This window comes from Brachyistius frenatus, unplaced genomic scaffold (genome assembly GCF_029030835.1).
Source record: "Brachyistius frenatus isolate BFR_SWC_R1_liver_20210118 unplaced genomic scaffold, ASM2903083v1 Contig_45, whole genome shotgun sequence".
Classification (NCBI taxonomy): Eukaryota; Metazoa; Chordata; class Actinopteri; family Embiotocidae; genus Brachyistius; species Brachyistius frenatus.
In genome coordinates this window covers 2,813,881-2,836,680 of record NW_027210644.1, presented here as the reverse complement: position 1 = coordinate 2,836,680, position 22,800 = coordinate 2,813,881, and the positions used below count along the sequence as shown (strand labels likewise).

The 22,800-nt window shown below is 41.8% G+C and overlaps 2 protein-coding genes and 1 non-coding gene across 4 annotated transcripts; all 3 read right to left on the bottom strand.

Moving 5' to 3' along the window:
* Positions 1-767: 767 nt before the first annotated feature.
* Positions 768-5,141, bottom strand: card19 (caspase recruitment domain family, member 19). Of its 2 annotated transcripts, none has more exons than XM_069703312.1 (6): positions 5,094-5,141; positions 4,480-4,619; positions 3,061-3,217; positions 2,876-2,938; positions 2,461-2,526; positions 768-2,333 (listed from the first exon to the last, which is right to left on the bottom strand). In XM_069703312.1, the coding sequence occupies exons 1-6, from the start codon at positions 5,098-5,100 to the stop codon at positions 2,224-2,226; spliced, it is 543 nt and encodes a 180-aa protein (XP_069559413.1). In that variant the 5' UTR covers positions 5,101-5,141; the 3' UTR covers positions 768-2,223. The 2 variants fall into 2 exon arrangements, with proteins under 2 accessions (XP_069559413.1, XP_069559414.1); XM_069703313.1 differs by lacking the exon at positions 5,094-5,141 and adding an exon at positions 4,716-4,895.
* LOC138623682 (U6atac minor spliceosomal RNA) lies at positions 990-1,117 on the bottom strand. The gene has a single exon (XR_011311092.1). It is a non-coding gene; the product is annotated as a U6atac minor spliceosomal RNA (small nuclear RNA).
* A 1,071-nt stretch (positions 5,142-6,212) lies between the features above and the next one.
* bicd2 (bicaudal D homolog 2 (Drosophila)) lies at positions 6,213-16,456 on the bottom strand. Its single transcript, XM_069703308.1, has 8 exons — positions 15,956-16,456; positions 12,338-12,550; positions 11,498-11,650; positions 10,602-11,066; positions 9,279-10,274; positions 8,962-9,113; positions 8,081-8,312; positions 6,213-7,517 (listed from the first exon to the last, which is right to left on the bottom strand). The coding sequence occupies exons 1-8, from the start codon at positions 16,193-16,195 to the stop codon at positions 7,515-7,517; spliced, it is 2,454 nt and encodes an 817-aa protein (XP_069559409.1). The 5' UTR covers positions 16,196-16,456; the 3' UTR covers positions 6,213-7,514.
* Positions 16,457-22,800: the final 6,344 nt, after the last annotated feature.

Sequence of the window (22,800 nt, the reverse complement as noted above, 5' to 3'; positions counted from 1 at the left end):
TACAAAGTGTGTTTATTTTTTTTATTGACAGGCATACGTTTTTAACTTTATCATACAGAGACAAAAGTCTCAAGTCTTACAAATGATGGCACTTCAAAATGTGAGGCACTTTTACACCACGCTCGAGCTGCAACGATTAGTCGACGAGTTGACTGACAGAAAATGAATCGCCAACTATCCTGTTAAGTAATTTCTTACTTTTGTATTAAGTAATACAAAAAGCTAAAATTCTCTGATTCCAGCTTCTTAAATGTGAATGTTTTCTGGTTCTCTTAATTTAGACAAAACAAGACGTTGTTTTCTGACAGTTTAAGACCAACAAACTAATCGATTAATTAAATAAATAATCAACATACATTCAGGTCTTATGAAACCTCTAATCACACAATATGGACACTCAGGCTTTGAGTACAAAGAATGACCAAACAATTAATCAGTTAGTCGAGAAAACTGATTGCTTAATTAGGAAAACAATAGTTAGCTGCAGCCCCACACCACACACAAAATGACAAACTCAACAAGTACAAGTTCTCTAATGACAAATACCTCCTTTTAGAATAATATCACAAAAATTGTTGAGCATAGGGCATAAACAACAAAGCCATTCAAGCTGCAAAATGTTCTCAGGTGTCTCTGATACTGGAGTTTGAATTCCTGAGGATTAACTTCCAAACCATTGAGAAGGTTTAACAAAGTACCATTATGACCCCGTTATGCTCAGACACTCTTTCTTTGTTATTTATTTTTTTGTTTTTTTAAATGATAAAAAAAAAAAAAAAAAAAAAAAAGTGCTGTATTTCTCTGGAAATTCAGGCCACAGCAGGAAAAAAAAAAAAAAAAAAAAAAAGCCTGCCAAACAAGCGGAAACAAAACACTAAGACGCACTTCCGTTCTGACGCTGCGCGGTGAAAACAGGAGAAGACGCGGCTCGAGATAAAGCAGTTAAAGAGTGACACGGGAAGGCAATCATTAGAGAGAGTGACATCAAAAAAAAAACTTGGTTAGAGATGCCACGAAGTAGGTGGCAGTGCCTTAACCGTATGTGTGTTGCAGGCCACGAGGGCCAATTCCATCCTTGTCAAGGGGAGTGCTAACCTTCTCTCCTTTCATACAACACACTAGTACATCCTAATACGTCACGTTATATACGCACAAGTGGAACAATCGGCTTCACTCATGGTGCCGTTCTGGGTTTACAGGTATCATAGCCGCATATTCACACTATTATATGTTTCGTTTGAACCGGGTGGTTAACGTCTCATCATTACGACTTTTTATGTACTCGACGTTTGTAAATTTTGGTTTGGTTACAGCTCTACCCACAGTGCACTGCGCCGAGAGAGCGCGACTTAATAATTGGTGGAGGCAATCACGTGACGGCGAAACTTACTATTAAATCGTCTAAAATGTAATAATTCTCGGTTTATTGGCTCGATATTGCTTCTGGTTGTTCACACGATTAATCGCCTTTTTTTTTTAAATATATGTGTTAAATGTAACACGTGGAATTTGTGGAAGCTCTTGTGAAAACCAACAACAAGTTTGATCATGTAGCTTCTCTTTCGGCCGCAAGAGGGCGGTTATGTTTCAGGATCAGTTCGACAGCAGTCTGTTCCTGACTCAGTTCGGTGAGTACACTGAAGTGTTCAAACCTATTTTAGTTTGCTTGACATCGATGCTAAAACCACACAAAGTGTTACCTGAAACCAATTGACGAAAAAAAAAAAAGGGTCTAGTTTAAGTCACATCGCCAACATGCACAGAATAACTGCAGACTTATTCTTTGTAGGACGGTTCTATTGCCAATCATTTACAGTATGTCCCTATTATTTAGTTGTTTTAAATGCCTCTTTTGTCACCTAAACAGTAAGTATTTTCTTGGTAAACTGGTTTGTAAAAAAAAACTGCTTAAGTGGAGGCCTGTGGTGACAATAAATAATGTGTTGCTCTTGCACCTGTTTTTAGCCTCCAGCATATTCATCCCTTTAACTCATTTAAATATACATGAAAGTAAAAGAGTGAAAAAGTGCCACGAGTGGTGCCAAATTTTTTCCCATCTTCCTCGATTTCAAGCAGGAAATGTTTTTTTTTTTTTTATAAAATATACACGGTGTACAAAATTAGTATTGAACCCTTGAGGAGATAATAGTGCGCTGTCCTTTGGTACAAGTCGCATTTGTCGGAGCAGTACTGCCGAAGCACCTGGTGCGGAGGAGTCATCCATTACTTCATGAGGCTTTCTTCGGTGTACCATATGAGAACCTCCTGAGCTTTTCTTTTCAGGCCGAGAGCAGCCACGCCAAGAGCCTTGCTGCCTCCTGTCACTTTAGCTTCTGCAGAAAAAAAAAAGACACCTTCTTAGTAACACATTATAGACATGACCTTTCCAATAATACTCACAATATCCGATTATTGGAACTACAATGTCAAGTGTGGTTATAAAATTGGACAACAATTTACCAGTGTGGTAATAAAGTAAAGCCATTCCCACTGCACAGCTGAAACAGCCCAGAAAGAAGAGGGGACCTGAGAAAAGGTATGCACATACAAATATAAATGTGATTAATTTTAACATTGTGTGTTAGTGCTAAATAATTGCACAACACTTTTGAACAGGACAGTTTTGTTCAACTGCTTTTTAAGGTTTTGATGGTTCTCGCTAAACCAGCCCCTGATTTCCTTCTTAAAAGCGGTGCTATTGTATTTGTGGTTAAGTTTCTGAACATTAAGAATGGAGGCATAATATCTATTTGAACAGTGGATACCTCTTTTTTTTTAATCTTCTATCTACTGTATCCAAACTGTATGTACACCTTCACCAAATGTTACATTGTACCCACGTGATGACATCATTTCATCAGCCTTCACATCTTACCTCTGTCATTAAGAACACATCTCTGTTTGTAGACACGTGGAGATTTGAGAGGATCCAAGGAATCTGGAGACAGCATGGAATAAAATGTAAAATATACTAAAATGCACAACTAAATTTGTTTTATAACATCCAGCCAAGTGAATATGCGAGTGGTTTGATATAGAGTAAACGTTTTGGGGACTAACCTCTGAGGCGAAGCCGTGTGGGCAAGCTGTAGTAAACATCCTCCACATGCAAATGCAGAGCTCTATAAAACTCCCTGCATGCTTCCTCGCCTTTTCCCTGCAGGTGTGTCAGGAGCTCGCCCAGTCGAACACTTGTAGGAACGTCCAAGTTTCTGAACTGAGTAACAGTTAACAACAGTTGTATAATATGTTTGATCACCAACAGAGGAGCTTGTTTATACAGATTATCTGGTCCCCTGAAAGCTTCTCTGCTGACATTTTGTAAGAGAGCCAAGTAAAGACATACATTTGACAAGTACATTTAAAATGATATTTCAGCCAGCATACTTGAAGTTTTACAGGAGTATCTGAGTAAATGTATTAATTATGTTCCATCACTACATGTGAAATGATTTCTACACAAACACTGGATCAGTTTTTAAGGCAAATACTGTGATTCAAACACTGTACCAAGGAAATTACTTAAAATTACGTAAAACAATTATTTGACGATATAAAAGACATGAAGAAACAAGCTTTATATGAAAAAGTAAATACTGTACAGAAGCAAAGTAATGAAACGCAAGTCACAGTGAAGATTTTATCAAGTTAATAATATGCATATTAAGTATACATGTCGGTGAACAACATTCATTGATAGATCTGATACAAAACCGAGGACGTTCCCTCTGCAGGAGAGTCGTTACGTGACTGAAAAACAAAATAAACAAGCTTTATATGAAAAAGTATTTACTTTCTAAAGTAAATACTTTTTCATTTAAAGCTTGTTTCTTCATGTCTTTTATATCGTCAAATAATTGTTTTACGTAATTTCCTTGGTGCAGTGTTTGAATCACAGTATTTGCCTTAAAAACTGATCCAGTGTTTGTGTAGAAATCATTTCACATGTAGTGATGGAACATAATTAATACATTTACTCAGATACTCCTGTAAAACTTCAAGTATGCTGGCTGAAATATCATTTTAAATGTACTTGTCAAATGTATGTCTTTACTTGGATGTTTTTATTTAATGCTTCTCAATTCTTTTACTCCATTCAGTGTGATAATATCGCTTTGAGTATTCTTTAATTCATATATTATTCTTACAGTTACCTTTCAGATTAAGGTTTTGCATACATAGTCTACATTGACTGTATGTAATATGATGGAATAAACTTCAACACATATACAATGACAATATCAGACGCTAATACACCAATATCAATAGTATAATGTGCTAATATAACATAGACTGGGATTGTTCTGCTGCAAGAATGACTATTTTCACTTTAAACACTTGCATTTTTGCAAGTAAAACTTTGCAGTATGTTTTTTAATGCAGAAATGTTTACTTATAATTGAGTATATCTATCTATTTATCTATCTATCTATCACTGACAGCATGCCACCAAGAGTGAATGACAGGAAGGGGACTCACTTTGGAGGCCTCCTTGTCTGTGAGGATCTGCGGGTAGATCCTGTTGAGTTGCAGGGTGAGTTTGTCCACCAGATCTGTGTCCAGTCTCCGCTCAGCTCTGAGGAAGGCGCTGTCCTCCATCAGCTGCTCATAAAAACTGTCTGTTAATGGTAAGGGAGAGAAGTTTAAAACAAAACAACAACAACAACAACAAAAATCAACTCCGTACATCAGCAGATATTTGGCGACAGGCTAACTTTTCTTTGGGTGTCAGTTTGGAGGACCGAGCGGACATTATCGCCAGTGTTTTCTCGTGAATGTACAGAGAGTAAAAGTTTGAGGGCAGGGCGGATCGGGAAGGTTGCAAAAAAACACACGCGTTGATAGCAAATTGCTGATGAGACTCGTTTTCCTGTCAGACGTGTTGTTACCAAACTTTTTTTTTTTTTTCCGAAACCTCAACAGTGAGACGGTCCACTGTCTTTGGCAAAGTAAGGCCACCTTTCAGATCGTAACTGCTGCGGTATTGTTGTTGATTTGGACCAAACGGGAAGATATTGAAGCAAAACAGAAGGCTACACGCGTGGTAAAAAAATAAGCGTTATTTAATGTTTTAGTTAAAGTAAGGCACAAACCTCCCATTGTAGAGTCCCCTCTGTCCTCTGTCTGGACACGCCCTCTGACGTCACCGCGCTCGGAGGGATAGGCGACGTCTTCGAAAATGAAAACAAACCAAAAAAAAAAAAAAAATACAATGTTCTTTAAGAGGATTGTATTGTTTTGTCTCCTGGAAAAATGCAACACAGAAAATCCCTTAAGTGTACGCGACAACTCTTACTATCATAATGGACAAATTCTGTATGCATAAATGTAAATCTACAGATCATAACCCTTGCTTTACTGCCTTTAGAAAAGAGTATAAACAATACATTTATTCAGGTCAACATTCTCTAAAACTAAAAGCAATTAAAACGGTGACAGGTTCTACTGTGACTATTGTGTACTTTAAAAAAAAAAATTTTAATCCCCTAAGATTTATCTATGACATAACATGATTTTCTTCTGGACGACAAATAGTGTTTTTTTAAAACAAACACAACGAGGAAAAAAAAACCATTCCTTTTTATGGAAACGGAAATTACTGTAGCAAAGTCTGCTACGTATTTATTCTCTGACTGACAGTTAAACACTAAGATTTATACAGATACTGTATAATGGAATTTATTTTCAATAAAACTTGGCAATCATTGTAACTAGATGTCGGGACATCTTTTCACTACACTTATATATAACAACTGTTTTTGCTGCTTAGAATTTAAATTTCAGTTGCATATAACAATTATTTTGAAATAAATATGTTTTTAGTAGAATGTTTTAATCTATCCATGTATCCTTTAATATAAACAACAAACAAGAGGTGTATACTCTACATAACTGTAAAACAAAGAGCTGTTTATGAGTCTCCGTATTAATTGACTTTTTCCAGTTTTTGTTATATATTAGGTGTGAGGTCTACATCAATTGTCTGACAGGTTATTTGCAGTTTGTGTGCACAATGATGTTTGGATTTAGCAGCGGAATGATATGCTGTTGGAGAAAAAGTTTAAAAGGATGAATTTACAAGTGAGCATGTCTAAAAATGTAGGACTATATTCAATTTCAGTAGAAGAATAAAGCTTTATTGTAAAAATAAAATTAAAAAAATGATACTGTGGAAAGGTAGGTAACTTAAAGAAAACGAGTAAAGACCTTAGAAATGTGAAAGTTAGATTTATTTTTTTCACCAGCCACAACGAAGTAATCACAGGAGCCTACAGTCATGAATTTCACTTGTGTTTTTTAACCACAGTTTAGTCTTCTTGATAATGTGACCAGCCAGCTAAAGTCAAGCTCTCTTATGAAACAAAAAGGACAATGAAAACTGTAGTTTGAACAGAGTCAAATAAATACAATGGCAGTTGTAGTAAAAACATGTAAAATCCATTAGGACCAAAAATGTAAGCAACAGTATGTAACATATTTTTACATAACACAAACATTTATTATTTTTTGTTTGTGCCATGTTTGCAAATTGCACTTGCATGAACAAAACACAAAATGGCACTGCAGACTTAGTATTATAGGACTTAAAAAGGTTTACAAAAAGTTGTATTAAAACAGTTTAAAAACTTTCCTTCATGAATAAAGATTATGAGAATATTATTAACATCTGACCTTAACTTATAAATCTTTAAATAAGATTTGCATTGCAACACTCTTCCTCAGTCATAACAAGCACACCTGAATTCGTAACAGCTCTTCCATGTCTATTACGGAGCTCACAATTTAGTTAACACCCTGAATTTGTAGCTCCATATTTGCAGGGTAAAAGAGTGACAATGATACCTCCAATTCTTCCTTTAATTAGCTATATTTGAGACATGGTTTTAAAAACTCTTGCTTGTTTTTCTTGGCAAACCTAAATCTGAAGCCAAAGAGCACCTAAGGCAGAAAACTTTATGTGCCTCCTTTGTTTGATTTTCAACCAGGAAGTTGAAAGTTCTTGTTTTTAAAAGCTCACATAATCTAGGACTACGTTGCTATAAAATAAATAAGATAAATTTAAACTGTGACACTTGAAAATGTCATCAAGATACTGGCAGATAAACATGCACCTCCAGTACAAACACTGTTTAATACTTGAGACAATTAGTATAATTTTAGAAAGAAAGAGGAATCAAGAAGAGCAAATAAGTAAAAGAAAAAGTGCTCAGTAAGGGTAACAGGCAACACACCCATCTTGATTTTTCCTCAGTTCAGTAAAAATAGGGGTGCATATTCTTGGAAAACCGATAGACTGCACAAGGCAGCTGACACCATGAGTCATTGAGTTAAAAACTTGTTTTGGCACTCTAAAAAAAAAAAGGCTCTTGGCAATTACAGTTGAGTATGTTCTTGTCTTAGCAATGACATGATTTGGACCATGATTAGAGTGAAGAAACCAGGAACACAGGTGACCGGCAACTGTCACACACACACTCTGACGGACCTCCTTAAGGACACTTGGCTTGATTGGTTTACTGGAAATGGGAAAACAGAACAGAATAAAATCACTCGGATTATAATTTCCATTGCAGGAGTGAGAAGACATGTATCAATAAAGGAAGTGGTTAGTATAGTTGATGCAAAAGAAAGAGGGCTGCAAGAAGCGGAGGACGGAGGTGTGTTTTGCATGCAGCCTTCAATTAATGAATCCCTAATACTATAGGGCAGAGCTATTCAAGACCAATGCAGGGTTTCCCCTGGTTTTTAAAGGGCATAAATGACATTGAGGGTGGTGGGCAGCTGTTTGACTAAAAAAAGGTGCATTTTCATATAATTTTGGACTATTGTCATTACAATACTAATTTAAAAATTCACTGTCTTCCATGAAAGTAATACCTACCAAACATGAGTATTTTATATAGTGTGTGACATATAATAGCTACAGAAATGAGGGCTCAATGTTAGAAATGATTAGCATATGCAAAGCCTGAACTGGGGAAATGCAAATCCTATAAAAACAAAAAACAACAACAACTTGTAATGCCACATGTAGCCTTTGTGGCTTAGAGCTGGTTCTGCAGCAGAGCCACTGACTTACATGGTGGTTGGAAGAGGCTCCCTTGCCCTTTGTTTTGACCTGGCCTCCCGCTGCTGTGGAACTTTTGCGGCGCGCCTGCTCGTGGTCAAACTCCAAATCCTCCAGGCGCTGCGTTAATGCCAGTTTCTGCTGAATGGCCATACGTAACAGAGAATTAAGTGTCTTCTTCTCGTCCTCAGCAGCAGCCAGCTGCCTCTGCATGTCATCCAGCTGGGTCACATACTCATCACACCTGAGGGTAAGGGAAGAAGTAGGAGGAGAGAAGAGCAAGAGGGAGTAATGGGAGAGAGGAAAAATAGAAGTAAACTTTATAGCCAGCAGGTGGAGCAATTTTCCTTAAACTACAGCTGCTGTCATGCTTTCTCCATTTCCCAGACTGCATTTTCCAGATGGGAGGATGAAGTGCCTGCTTGCTGACTGCACAAGTATTACATCAGACTTTTCCCACAATGCTTTGTGTCTCTCTCTCTCTCTCTCTCTCTCTCTCACACACACACACACACACACACACACACACACACACACACACACACACACACACACACACACACACACACACACTTTAGAACTGAAGTTTAGATTGTTTTCTTGAGATGGTTGAAAGAGACAGAAGGAAAAATATAAATGTCAATGTTTATTTGTTGTTGTCTTTTTTACTGTTTCTTCTAACATAGATGTTACATGTTATAGTGTGTGTGCCCTGGACTTCTTGGCCACAAGGATGCCAAATGATGGTTATTTTCATGTGTGTCAGAATGAGTCAGTCATTATGAGTAGATCAAATTGTACTCTTACTATTTGAAATTTGAAAACCTGAGTTACAAAGTGCCCTAAAAAAACGTAAAAATGATAATCATGCATATATTAAAAAAAAATCATACCTTGTAGCAAACATGGCTCGAAGAGATGAGAACGTAGCAGCATCCTCTTTGAGAGCCTTCAGCTCATTGCGGAGCTTCATTATCGTCTCCGTCACCATGGCCTTCTCACTGTTATACTTACTCTTGAGGTTGGCCAGAGCAACTTCAGCTGTCTAAAGGGAATAAGATATGAATATTAAATGCTTACACTTGGGAACATTTCAAACTTAGTGGCTATCTTTAGCTAAATCAGATTATCCCTGTCTGAGAAACAAAACATCCTTCCTCTGACAGAGCAGTTTAGCATCCACACAAACACACGAGTGCCATCTTCTGACCTGTTTGTTGGCCTTGAGCACAGCTCTAAGAGTCGCAATCTGCTCCCTTTTTGTGCTAAGCAGGGACTTCAGTTTGAGAATCTCTCCCATGCAAGCGTCTTTGTCTTTGTCTGCCACTGTGCTCAGCTCCAGATTGGCAAGTCTCTGACGTGACAGCTCTGTGGTGCGGTCCACTGCCCGCTGCAGGTGGCGGATCTGGTCCCTGATGATGGCGACGAGATTATAGATGTTCATGGGTTCTGGGCGGTGTTCTGGGGCTGGAGCTGCGCTAACTGTGGTGCTGCTGGACTTTCCAAGTTCAGTCTCGGTGATCAATCCATTAGTGATAAGCACGGACTGATGGTCTTTCCCTTCTTGCCCCCTTCTGACCTTGGCCTTGCCGTCCTTGTAGTAGTCGAGCATGACGCGGTTAGGAGTCTCATTGTTGCACATGCACACGTGGTTGTAGAGATTTGCCAGCTCTTCACTGAAAGCTATGAGCTCATCTTGGGCTACATTTAGGCTGCCAAGTGATTCTCCTGCTGCCGCGCTGACCAGATGGAGCTCCTTCTCCAGACGAGCCACCTCCGCTTTATCTGCTTGGCTGATCTTTTCCAGGGACGACAACTTTGTACTCAATTCTTGGACGTCGCTCTCCAATCGCGCTCGCTCATCTTCATATTGGGTCTGACACTCCTCGTACTTTGCCCTCAGAGTCTTCAGCTCTTGCCTCAGTTCCCCGGCTTCAGACACTGCCACAGTGTATTTACACTGCAGGATCTCAGGTCCGTTGATGTCCAGCTCGTAGTAGTCTCCGTCATCGTGGCTGTCCCTGTCTTTCTCACTGTCGAGGGCAGACTGGCGCTCCTTACTTGCCTGAAGTTTTCTCATTGCACTTAGATTTTCAGTCAGCCTGTTGACAGTGTCCTTTTGCTCCGACACAGTGCCATAAGCCTGTTCCAGCTGCTTCTGGCTCTCCTGTAGAGAGTTGATCAGGGCCACTTTTTCCCGCTCAACCTAATAATAATAATAAAAAAAAGAAAAGAAAACATTTTCATTCAGTTGGCTAAATTTAGAGTACCCGTTAAGAAAAAAAGAAATCCGCAACAACCCTTTAGCAAGGTGAACGAATGCACATAAAGCGCCCTTATGGGCTTTCAGAAACAGAGTGAGGCCAAATGAATCTACCCAGACAGGCACTCAGGGATATACCCAATAATACACAGTTAGACCTTTTTTCTGTCAACTTAAACAGTAGATTTTAGCTAAAAGTTGAATTTGCTTTTGATTGAATGAGTTGAGATAGTGGGATCAGAGTCCTAGTGTATCTCATGAATCTCATACCTGCACAAGCTGCTGTTTAAGTTTCTGTATCTCTGAGATGTTGAGCTCACTCAGCAGGTCGTCCACCAGACTGGGAGCTGGCTTGAAGGCCTCTCCTCTCTTGTTCGCGGCAGTCTTGTTGTCCTCATCACTTTCACCTCTTTTGACCAAGCCGTTCTCAAAGCCCCTTATTAGATCATCGTTGTCGGGTTCGGTGATGGCGGAGGGATCCTCGTGGAGTTTGGAGTTATCGATGGAGATGTTGAAAGAGCTGTTGTACACAGAACCACCGATGGTCATGTAGTGGGAGAGCTCTTTACGCAGCGTGGCCTTTTGCTCACGCTCCGTCTTAATTGTCTCTAAAGCTTCAGTCAGCTGTCGCTCGGCGATTTCTCTGAGACGCATGGCTTCCTCCAGTTGGCTGTGGAGGCACTGGGAGTCTTCTTCCAGACGGCGGCTCTCATGCTTTAGACCTTCAAATTCCACCTGTACAGATGGTAAAAAAGCTAAATTACACAGCCAATAATTTTACTCAAGGGAGTAGTGTCCACTGTAATTCTTACAAAAGGCCGAAGTGTTTCACAACTTTCAGAATTTTGTCCACTGACCGTAAAACACAACAAAGAATGTCTTTTTTGTACATGAAAGAAAATAGGAAACATTTTTGTTGTTTTTCATTTAAATCATGACAACCTCCTAAAAGTATTGGTACAGCAACATGTTTTGAATTTACACTCACATTTTTACATAGGAAGCATACGACCCAAGGACGATGTGGCATTATGCGAACCAAAAGCAATAATGTTCCGCAGTTTGCATCGTGAAAACATGAATAACATCACTATTTCAATAGAATTTCCACACCACTCAATAAGTGTCAACAAAGTAAGTATTATGTTGAGTCTTGTTTGTCTCACCTGGTTCTGTTTCAGCACCGACACTTGTTTCTGAAAAGAGATGTTCTCCTCCTCCAGCTCACTGTAGTCCTGCAGCAGTCGAGCCTCCCGAACTTTGTACTCTCTGATGTCATCTCGCAGCTGACCGCGCTGCAGCTCTGCCAGCTCTGAATTCTGCACGCAAAAAGAGTGACAAAGGAGAAATAACATTATGTTGGGACGTGTTGCATAAGCTCCAATTTAAATCTGTGTTGACTGTCACTGGATGCGGTGCAGTTTGCAACCAGGCATTGCAGACCACATCCTTGCAATGTCCTGATCAATGTGAGTGAAATGAGGCTCAGCATGTCAGCATGTTTCACATACCACGGGTGGGTGGGGGGGGAACCTTGGCAGGCAAATGTAATGACGGAAGGAGGACATGGTCCACTTACCAATCCATGGTACAGAGCGTGGAGGACATCCTTTGTGTCAATCGCTGTAGACCATTACATCATCTTTCCTGCCGGGCTCAGTGAAAACTTGCGAACTGACCCTCCCCCATGACAAGCCCCAACTTTCTCACGACCCACACTGAAAACTTGCTGTGTAATCACTGGTCTACATCACAACTTCAATTAGATGTACATCCTGTAATCCCATTTTGATATTGTCTGACTATGTAGTACATATACTTAAAACAGCAACACAAAATTCCTACAATTTGAACACATAAAAGAAACTGACATCTCAGAATTTCAGCTGACCATATGTGAAGAAAATGGTAAACGGGGTTAAACGAAGGATTTAAATGTGAACCATTTCTAGAAAATTATATTCTAAATGTCTGGATATTCATATTGCAGCGCTCTTAATAATCACCTCTCTCATCTCCAGGACAATGGCAGACAGTCGATCATTTTCAGCCTGTGCACTGGAGACCGAAGCTTTGGCCTGTCGGAGCTCGCTCTGCAGCTCGAGGACCTTCTGCTGGTAGAGAGCCTCCTTACTGGCAGACTCCAGTATCAATGACTCTTCCCTGCTCTCCCCATCTGCTGCAACCTTCTTGTGGGTGGAGTAAGCATGTCCAAAGGCCTAAAGACAGAAGAAACAACAAAACAAACTCCTTTGATCAAGGATTCATAGCAAACCCGTTTTAGGGTGCATGCATTGAACCACAAGAACGGCCTTTTGGTAATCATACGTGATAGATAAGCAAGTTTTCTCTTAGATTAAATAGTGTTTATTAAAAAAAAAAGAACTGAGGCCTACATTACATGTTACATCCACAACATCTATTATTGTTTGTCTGTTTACCTCTCATGTTAAAGAAGACTATTCTAGATTATTGCAAGCACCAATTAAATAGGATCTGCATGAATTTGGATAGGTCACGCACATGACAAGTAGGAGCAAACTGAGAGCTGCTTTTTTCAAACATTTAACATTCAACAAAAACTAATTCTTTTTGGTCTGTCTTGAAAATCGGAGATGAGAAAAACTGTTGTAGATGTACAGTTTAAAGTTGCAGACATAGAAGTTTAACTAACTTCAAAATGAGCCCTAGACACAGACTCAATTTGTCCAAGTCTGGCCTTTACTTACAATAATCAAATCATAGTTACTGCTGTAAGTCTAAGTCAAATGAAATCAAGCGTTGACAAAGTAACTTGCAAATATTTTCACACTATAGAACTCACTCTGTGACTGTGCGGCACTTCCAGGGAGCTACACAAGTTTGAATCTTTGCACACCCTTCCTTACCATATGCCCAGACTTTACCTAAATTCACCCTGTGAGAAATAGAGCTTGTTTAAAATGGTTTAAAACCTGGAGACAGCATTGCCTGACATGTCAGTACCCCAATGCTTTGCAAAATAAGGCAAATAATGACTTTTTGGCAATTTAGCCAAATAGCAGCTGGATTTGTGCTACGGTATATTCAATAAGACAGTACAAAACTTCACAAGATACCAGTTGTACTGATGACACTTCAATTGTGTGCAGTTTCATTCTTATTTATCTTAAAGGGAAGTTTATTCATTTTTAATTGCACTAGGCTACCTGCTAGATAACAAGCAAAAAACAGGTTAATTGGAGGAACAAGTTGGTGTCAGATTCCCACAGCTAACTGACTTAATGACTCTAAGATGCCCGGCCAACACTGATACTGAGCCAAACTGGTGATGTAACTCTCAGTGTCCAAGAAAGTCCTGAAACCCACCACAGTGCTATACGTAGCTCTCTTTCCCGACAAAGTCTAACCCCACCATTTTTTTCTCAATTGTTCTCAGTAAAACAGATTGATTTGTTGAACAAGCTGGGATGAACATTGACGTGAACAGATCAGGAGCCTGAGTGTGTACAGATGGATGATTCCTTTTCCTAAATCAGTCTCTTTGACACGCTGTACTAGAGAGAGAAACAACAGTCGCAATCATTGGAATACTGAGAAATGAAAACCAGAATAATTCGAAGCGTTTGACCTGTGACCTACACCATGAATCAAAATGTAGACAAAAAAACTCACCATCAGTATACAACAGAGGAGAAGTCATTCAAAGATCCCCCGACACTCGGTCAGCTGCGAGAAACTTAGTTCCTCATTCTGACTTTACATGTCATTGCGTAAAATTAGGATCAGTACAATGTTTGCTACCAATAACAGGCAGTTCTTCCAGCTATGTAAGAGACTGACTTGACGAGGTAACTGTGCACAATATTTTGCATTTGTGGCCTTCTGGCTGCCAGTGAAACACCACACAACGAACCGTTTGCTATCTCTTGTGGATGACAAGGAACACAGGCCGAGTAAAAGGAAAGTTAAAATAGACCCATTATCACCCTAAATCATTTAAGAGTGAGCCATTGAGGCAAGTTAACAGAGAGGAAGTAAATCCAAAACTGCTGGGAAAAGTCAATGTGGAAGTGCCTTAAGATGCGGTTCCTCTAATGGTGGGCAAACTTGCAGGATACCCAGAGCACGAAAGCTCTGACTGTACTGGAAAAGTTTACAAAACAGAGGGAAAACCCAACTTCTCTATTGTTCTCTCTACTCACACGTTGGAGTCTGAGAGGCTGACGTAGATTCTTCTGATGTCTGTTATTGTGAAATGTTAAAAATCATTGCTCTAAGAAGACATTGGGGCAAAATGGTTGGTTTTATATGTTTTCCTTGAGTGATAGACTGCTCACATCTAGGGGTCGTGGTTGCTGCTTTTCTCTTCACATGGCAGGTTTTCCCAGACTCTTCCTCGTTTTCCAATTTTGCTCATTTTTTTAACCCCTCGGCACTATCTCGTAAACCAAACCTTCACATCATCCTTTCAAAAATGTGAAGGATGTAATCAACTAGCATGTTCAAAACAAGAAAACTAAAACAAAAACAAAGAACCCATATAAGTTGCTGAGAGTCAAGATGGACGTGAAAAAAAGGAACTGTTGACAATTAGTGCCTGACTGATGCTGGATTTCTGGGGTCTGACGCTTATACCGATATTAGAAAATGCCAAAGTGGTTTTCAAACACTTGTGACAAAGATATGTAATGGAGGAAGGATATTTTAGAGTTTTACCTTGTTCAAAATAACACCAGTGCACTGAAACGGTGAACTTCAATGGAAATATAATAATCATAACTCTAGAATTTTTTAATTTTTTTTATCCAAGGTATCTTTTTCTGCATTAAGTTCTGTAATAAACCCTTTTTATATTGGACAACATTTTATACAGATGACATTTGTACAGATTTAGCTGTGACAACTGATAAATCTGATAGACTGATAGATCTGATAGATCTGATATATCTGATAGATCTGATAGAGCTGTCTGGCTGTCTTGACAACTGCATGTCTTAAAGTCATAACATTTTAATACAGAAGTTATGTCCTGAGCATCTGAGTTTAGTGATGTCAGATGAAAACCTAGTTGGTGTTTAGAAATGTCTCTCCAAACAGTCAAATAGGAAATGAAGATAGGGAAGCTAAAAAAACAACAACAACAACAACAACACATCCTATTCTGGAAATATATTATCTTACTCGTCATTTAGTTTGGACTAGAGGACAAGTCTGCATTAGATGTATTTTCTGCCTGCACCTTCCCGTTTAAACCCAGCGGGCTAAAAGCAAGTTGGCCCAACAGGCACAGATGTCTGATTTGAAGGCCTCAGCCTTTACATACCAAGAGCAAGTATGGGCAAGTGACCAAAACTGCTGCCGATATGCTTCAGTAAGAAGAGAACATAAAGTCACAAGACAGTATGCATGAAAGCTAATGAGTAGCATGCGGCTCTGCATATGGCAGACGTGATATTTGAAGAGACTTGCAGACAGTCAGCCCACACTGTCTGTCTGGCACGTTGGACATTTTGGGACACCAAAAAATAATAACAATAATGACTAGTTAACGCGCCTAATCTTTACAGACTTATACAAGCTAACGTTGCAACCACCAAGCCTTTATAAACATTCCTGTCTTCGTGGCTATGACCTCGGGTTACCTCCTTCAGCTGGTCCAGCTCCTGCCGGACCGTCTCGTACTCCGTCTCCAACTCATCAAAGCGCTGCTTGAGCTGCTGTTTCTCCTCCAGCACCGCCAGCCCATACTCAGCCGCCTGGATCTTCTCGTGGGTCGTCTCACGGAGCTCCCGGGCGAGGCGATCGATCTCGGCTCGGAGCCACTGCGGCCCGGCTTCTGTCACCAGTACCGCGTCGGGGTATTCCTGCTCCTCCATGGACATCTTCTTGGCGAGCCGCCGACTCACCACTGTAACTGGACCCAGCCCTGGTTAGCAGCGGGAGCAGCGCAGAAAACCAACCAACACCACAAATCACTGCATTCGTTGTTTGAACCGCATCGTCGGGGCTTCAATGGCGTTTTCTTCCCCCTGTCTTTTCCTGCCGCAGAATTCGCCAAAGCTCAAACCAGACGATACTTTAGTCATCCTCGAGGACTTTCTTCAGTCCCTTCATGAAGCTGGCAGAGGAAACTTCAGTTGAGATCATCGATTGGGAAAAAAAGAAAAAAAAAGAAGCTATTCCTGCTTGCACGGCGTTCAAATCTGAAGGAGTGTGCAGGGAAATGTCGTTTTTAGAGAAATTCAACTAACGTGGGACCCACGTAACTCCGCCGTCATGATGACTTCAAGTACCAGCATGCAAAGTGCGCGTTTGGGCAGCTTGGACAGTTTTTAATACGGTGCTACCATCTAGAGGTTTAACGATGAAACTACAAATATATCCTCGAAAAATACAATATCCAGAGCCACAGTTTATGTTGTGAATTCTTCACGGACAGAGACAATACGGTTACGACGCTCTTATCTTGAAACTTTATTTTGACGCCGCGAACTGTTTCCGCTTCCGGTTGCGCTAATCGTATACGCAGGACCCACAGTGTAGTCAGATGGAGTCATTGATGATGTAAGTCATAGTACTGTAACTTTGGATTTATGTGGTAAAACGGTTCCGTTTATAGCTGTACTTGTGCTTTTAAGTGCATTTGGTGTTAGTAAGTGTTTGTTATGCAATTAGCCGTTCAAATAATAGCCCAACGCTGAGCTAAGTGGCTAATCTGGCGAGCGAGCCTGTATTCCTGTGAATGTGTGTATTAATGCTTAGTTAAGGTTAACTATTGGTGATAATTCGGTTCTGTAATTCGCTTTCTGTGTTTATTTCAGAAACTCCATCTGTCAATCCATGCATCTGTCAATCATTCCATCTTTCAATCTGTCTCCAAGTTAAAATACTGTACGCCAAACACAATACAGTAACGTGTGGATCAAACAGATGTCTGTGTTCTCTGACCGGAGCCCTGCAGTGGTCAATACTCATCTTTACACCAGTCTCTCAGGGGTCGAATCCCCCAACAAATGGTCCTTCGAGCCGGATTAATTGACTACTACAGAAGATGGCATCTGAAGATAGATTTACCCAACAGCCTCATTTCGAAGATCAACAGCGTCATGCGAGACATCATCGCGTCCCCAAACATCTTGAGGACTACGTCCTCGCCCACAATCCACAGCGACCTGCCCTTCCCTCCCGCACCACAGAGGAGCAGAGAGGAGCAGCGGCCGCAGCAGAGGGTAGCCGAGCGGATGCAGCCTCTTACCTGGACAGACGCACAGCCTCACACAGCCCGAGCGCCGAGGACCTGCTGAACACCACTTCACTTAAACGACTCATCGAATCCATCTCGAAGAATGAGAAGGAAGAGGACGCTGAAGTGGTTCAGCTAACACGCAAACTCCGGCAGTATGAAACCAGACGTCGTCGTCGTCAGGAGCTGCTGGAGCACATCACTTCCTTCCTGATGGAAGAACAGATAGATGAGGGTCATGACACCAGGAAGAGCACCACACCCCCATCAACACCCTCATCTCCCGTGCCTCAACCCCAGATGTCCCTCTTCAACCCCAAGTCGCTCGCTTTCAACGCCAGAGGAGCTGGCTAAGGACACGGAGCCTCAGGCTGGTGGACCTATTATTAAAGTCTATGGAGACCTTTGCTATCCTGGATGATGGAACACAGAGGACTATCATCCTGCCACAGGCCGTCCAACAGCTCCAGTTGATGGGTGAGTCCGAGACTCTTGCCCTGCGCACAGTGCTGACAGAGCTTACACAGCTACAAGGGTCAAAGGTTGACTTTGAAATCTCTCCCAAAGATTACCCACAGAAGCGCTACAAAGTACAGGGAGCATTTAGACCTGGTAGAGCAGACCTATCCAGTGCAAACACTCCAAAGACGACACTCACCTGCGCGGGATCCCACCGAAGACTTTCTTTAATGCCAGTCCAATGGTGTTGCTTGGATCAGATCACGTACAACTGATTACTGCCACTAAGCCGGTGCGTAGAGGAGCTAACAGTGGACCTGTTGCCATCCACACTGCCCTCGGATGGGCTTTGCAAGGTGCTGAAAGGTGTGGATCCCACCCAACTGCAGTGCAGCAATGTCTTTTCACCACAGTTGTTCCTCCTAATGACCTCCTGTGCCGAAACGTGGAGAAGTTATGGCAACTCGACGTTCTGCTGTTTCGGAACGAGAAAGTGGTAGTTCGTTCCCGTGAGGACCAAGAAGCCATGAACCTCTTAGAGACGAGGACGCAGAGGGTCAACACTGAAGGAGTTCAACGCTATGCAACCCCCCTCCTGAGGAGGAGAGGAGCCCCTAAACTGAACAGCTCGACTCATTCAGTCATAGCTCATCTGCGAGCCACAGAGAAACGGCTCAAAAAAGATCCGGAGAAGGCAGCTATCTATTCGGAGGAGACTGGCAAGCTTATCCGGGCCGATTACGTCAAGAAGCTTCTGCCTAACGAAGTGAACCAGTCTGAGGAAGCGTGGTATCTCCCCCATCACCTTAGATGCAACGACTGGTCTTCAACTGCTCCTACAGTTATCAGGGTGCCTCAATGAACGACCAACTGCTACCTGGACCCACGTTGGGGCCCTCGCTGCTAGGCGTCCTCCTACGATTCAGACAGCATCAGGTTGCTGTGAGTGGGGACATCCGCGCAATGTTTCATCAAGTTCGTCTTCTGCCTGAAGATCGACCACTCCTCCGGTTCACCTGGAGGGACCTGCCCTGTGAAGACCCACCAGATGTGTACGAATGGCAGGTGCTGCCATTTGGCACAACGAGCAGCCCGTGCTGTGCCATCTTCGCTTTACAACAACACGCTCGTAACCATGAAGAGAGCTATCCTGATGCTCTGCATTCAGTGCAGCAGAGTTTTTACGTGGACAACTGCCTTGAGAGCCTCCCCAGCGTGCCTGCCGACACGCATAGAGTCAATCAATTGTGTACCTTACTAGCAGAGGGAGGGTTCGACCTCAGACAGTGGAACCTAAGGACAATCTCCCTGATGCTTCTCAGTTCAGTGTATGGAATGAGCTGGTAGAGGCCACTCGTCAAGCAAGCCAGGGTGTTCAAGGGGCGGCCGAGGTTCCGAAATATCACCAAACTACTAACCTCCAGGATGCGGAGATCCTTCTGCTGAGGAAGTGTCAAGCCCATAGCTTCCCAGTGGAGGTCACCGCTCTCAAAGCACAGAAACCGGCGCCAAACCACAGCCGCTTGGTCAGCCTCGCCCCAGAATGGGACCCCTCAACCTGCTTAGTCCGGGTAGGAGGGAGGCTACGAAGGCTGCAGAATACAGACATAGGAGAGATCCGTCCGATTGTGCTCGATCCAAAGCACCCAGCAACAAAGCTCCTCATCAAACATATGGACGAACGTTTGTTTCATCCGGGTACGGAGCGGGTGTATGCAGAACTGCGAAGGCAGTATTGGATCTTGTGAGGACGACAAGCTGTCAGACACCACCAGCTCAAGTGTCCATCCTGCCAACGCTGGCGAGCTCAGCCCAAAGTCCCGCAGATGGCGGACCTGCCGCCACAGCACCTCCGGCTTCTCTGTCCACCTATCTACTCAACAGGTGTCGACTGTTTTGGCCCTTACCTGGTCAAGATAGGCAGGAGGACGGAAAAGCGCTGGGGTGCCATCTTTAAGTGTCTCACGACCTGCAGCATCCACATTGAACTCCTCAACTCTCTAGATGTAGATGCCTTCCTCCTTGCTCTTCGTCGGTTCATCGCGAGGCGCGGCAGACCGAAGGAGATACTATCAGACTGCGGTACCAATTTCCGTGGTGCTGAGCGAGAACTCCGTGAGGCTTTCGCAGCCATGGAACCGCAGTTGAAGGAACAGCTGATGGAATACCGGAACGACTTCAAGTTCAACCCGCCAAGCGCTCCTCACTTCGGTGGAGTATGGGAGAGAGAGGTTCGTTCCATAAAAGCCGGCCTTCAAACTGCAGTTGGGAGCCAGTCAGTCTCCGAAGACGTCCTCTACACGATCTTAGTGGAGGTCGAAGGAATCCTAAACTTGAAACCACTTGGGTATGTGTCAGCTGATATTGCTGACCCTGACCCCATCACTCCTAACATCCTTCTCATGGGGCGGCGGGATGCATCGCTGCCTCAAGTGGCCTATGCCCCCGCAGGCATAGGAAGACGGAGATGGCGCTACTGTCAAACGCTTGTGGACCAGTTTTGGATCCAGTTCACACGGAACTATCTGCCCACTCTTCAAACACGGCAGAAGTGGCAGAAGGCCACTGATAACATCACTGTGGGCTCAGTCGTTCTGGTCGTCGATCCATTGCTTCCCAGGGCTCAGTGGCCCATTGGGAAGGTTTGTAAGACAGTCCCTAGTCAGGACGGATGTATCAGGACCGCAGAGGTCCTGGTGAACAGTAAAGTCTACACAAGACCAGTTGCTCGTCTGATCTAGCTCCCTGAGCTCAAGGATGATGCTAATGATGCATGAAGAATTCCTGTTATTACACATTTGCTGCTCAAATGTGGGAGCGGCTGTTGCGAATTCTTCACGGACAGAGACAATACGGTTACGACGCTCTTACCTTGAAACTTTATTTTGACTCTGCGAACTGTTTCCGCTTGCGGTTGCACTAATCGTATATGCTACGCAGGACCGACAGTATAGTCAGATCGAGTCATTGATGATGTAAGTCATAATACTGTAACTTTGGATTTATGTGGTAAAACGGTTCCGTTTATAGCTGTACTTATGCTCTTAAGTGCATTTGGTGTTAGTAAGTGTTTGTTATGCAATTAGCCGTTCAAATAATAGCCCAACGCTGAGCTTAGTGGCTAATCTGGCTAGCGAGCCTGTATTCCTGTGAATGTGTGTATTAATGCTTGGTTAAGGTTAACTATTGGTGATAATTCGGTTCTGTAATTCGCGTTCTGTGTTTATTTCAGAAACTCCATCTGTCAATCCATGCATCTGTCAATCATTCCATCTTTCAATCTGTCTCCAAGTTAAAATACTGTACGCCAAACACAATACAGTAACGTGTGGATCAAACAGATGTCTTGTGTTCTCTGACCGGAGCCCTGCAGTGGTCAATACTCATCTTTACACCGGTCTCTCAGGGGTCGAATCCCCAACTTATTGTGTGCACCTTTTTGTGTTTCTGTGCTGCTGTGATGCCACTGTGGGATTAATGAAGCCCACAGTGGACAAATAGTGCTTTCTACTCCAGTACTTATGTAAGTATGAAGATTTGACATAATTAATAAAAAAAAAAAGGACACTCTTTTAATATAACACTTTGTAATAAACATTGTTTGTCTCCTGGGGTCACATTTGTCTATAAATTGGTAACGCCCCCACCAAATAGATTTTCCCCTGTAACCATTTCACATAGTTTAATTTCAGTAAAAGGCCAAATATTTCACCAAGAAAATAAATAAAAATCAAAGATTAGAGAAAAAGTCCAGAAACTGAAAACAGAGTTGTCTGTCAGAATTTAGTTTTTCTTTTATTCCTCTCCCAGTAATCATCTGACAACCCCTCAGATTTATCTTCTGTCTCTGTATATATAACCGGATATAAGTATTTAAAACTTGCTTAACCTGCAGAAGCTACAACAGTAACATGCAGCTGACACTGATGCTTCAGTATCAATAATCTAATGATGTCATAGGTAATAATATATCAGTCATGGGACCAAACCACTACTTTTACTTCATTACATTTTGCTGCCAATACATTCATGCAGGACTTTTACTTTAACGGAGTGGTTGTTCATCGCTGTATTGACACCTTTAATTTATTCCAAAATGATTGATACTGTTAAATAGTGACACTAACCTGTTGTACAAACATTACAGATGTAAAGCCAAATACACTGAAGTCTAACTCTTTCGTTAAATTAGTTTTAACCTGACAGAACTTAAATTGAAAAATCTCAATATTGAGCCTCAATCCCTTGTACTTTTAAAGGCCTGAAAACACAGTCGACAGAAATGCGAAAGTGAAACAGTCTTATGTGGGACTTTCCTTGTGTGACTTGACAGAGCGGTTTGACTGGCTTAAGGAAGTAATACTCGACATTCATTATCCTGTTGATTCTACACCTCCCAGGAGAATTAGCTCTCAGCTGAACTTAAATGGTGTGTATACCTGTATAATTTCTACCTCTGGTAATGTTAATCCATTCTAACTTCATGTTTATCCATCAAACTATGTTGTTCCTTTTTCAGGAATATGGATGCATCCCTTGCTTTTGACTTTTACCAACACTGTATGTGGTGGCACACAGAATCCTGAAAGAAATTCACCTTTGTTTAACACGTTTTGTTATCTTAATGCATTATTCTGAATATTTTCAGACAAATATTACCATTTCTATTCAGCCTGCTTTGGTCTAGGATGTGGAACAGCACTTTACAGGCCTTTTCGTTGTAAGTACACTTTGTCCAAGTTCTGTCATTCAAAATAATTTATACTGTATGTACACTTCAAGTAA

What these genes read in the sequence shown, in the direction of transcription:
- card19 (XM_069703312.1), bottom strand. An exon ending in ATGTGTTCTTAATGACAGAG is followed by an intron (nt 2,527 to 2,875) that starts GTAAGATGTGAA and finishes ACCTTTTCTCAG; the next exon opens with GTCCCCTCTTCTTTCTGGGC. An exon ending in TTTACTTTATTACCACACTG is followed by an intron (nt 2,334 to 2,460) that starts GTAAATTGTTGT and finishes TTTTTTCTGCAG; the next exon opens with AAGCTAAAGTGACAGGAGGC.
- bicd2 (XM_069703308.1), bottom strand. Translation starts at nt 16,195, where the DNA reads ATGTCCATGGAGGAGCAGGAATACCCCGACGCGGTACTGGTGACAGAA. An exon ending in AGCTGGACCAGCTGAAGGAG is followed by an intron (nt 12,551 to 15,955) that starts GTAACCCGAGGT and finishes TTCTGTCTTTAG; the next exon opens with GCCTTTGGACATGCTTACTC. An exon ending in TTGTCCTGGAGATGAGAGAG is followed by an intron (nt 11,651 to 12,337) that starts GTGATTATTAAG and finishes TTTTGCGTGCAG; the next exon opens with AATTCAGAGCTGGCAGAGCT.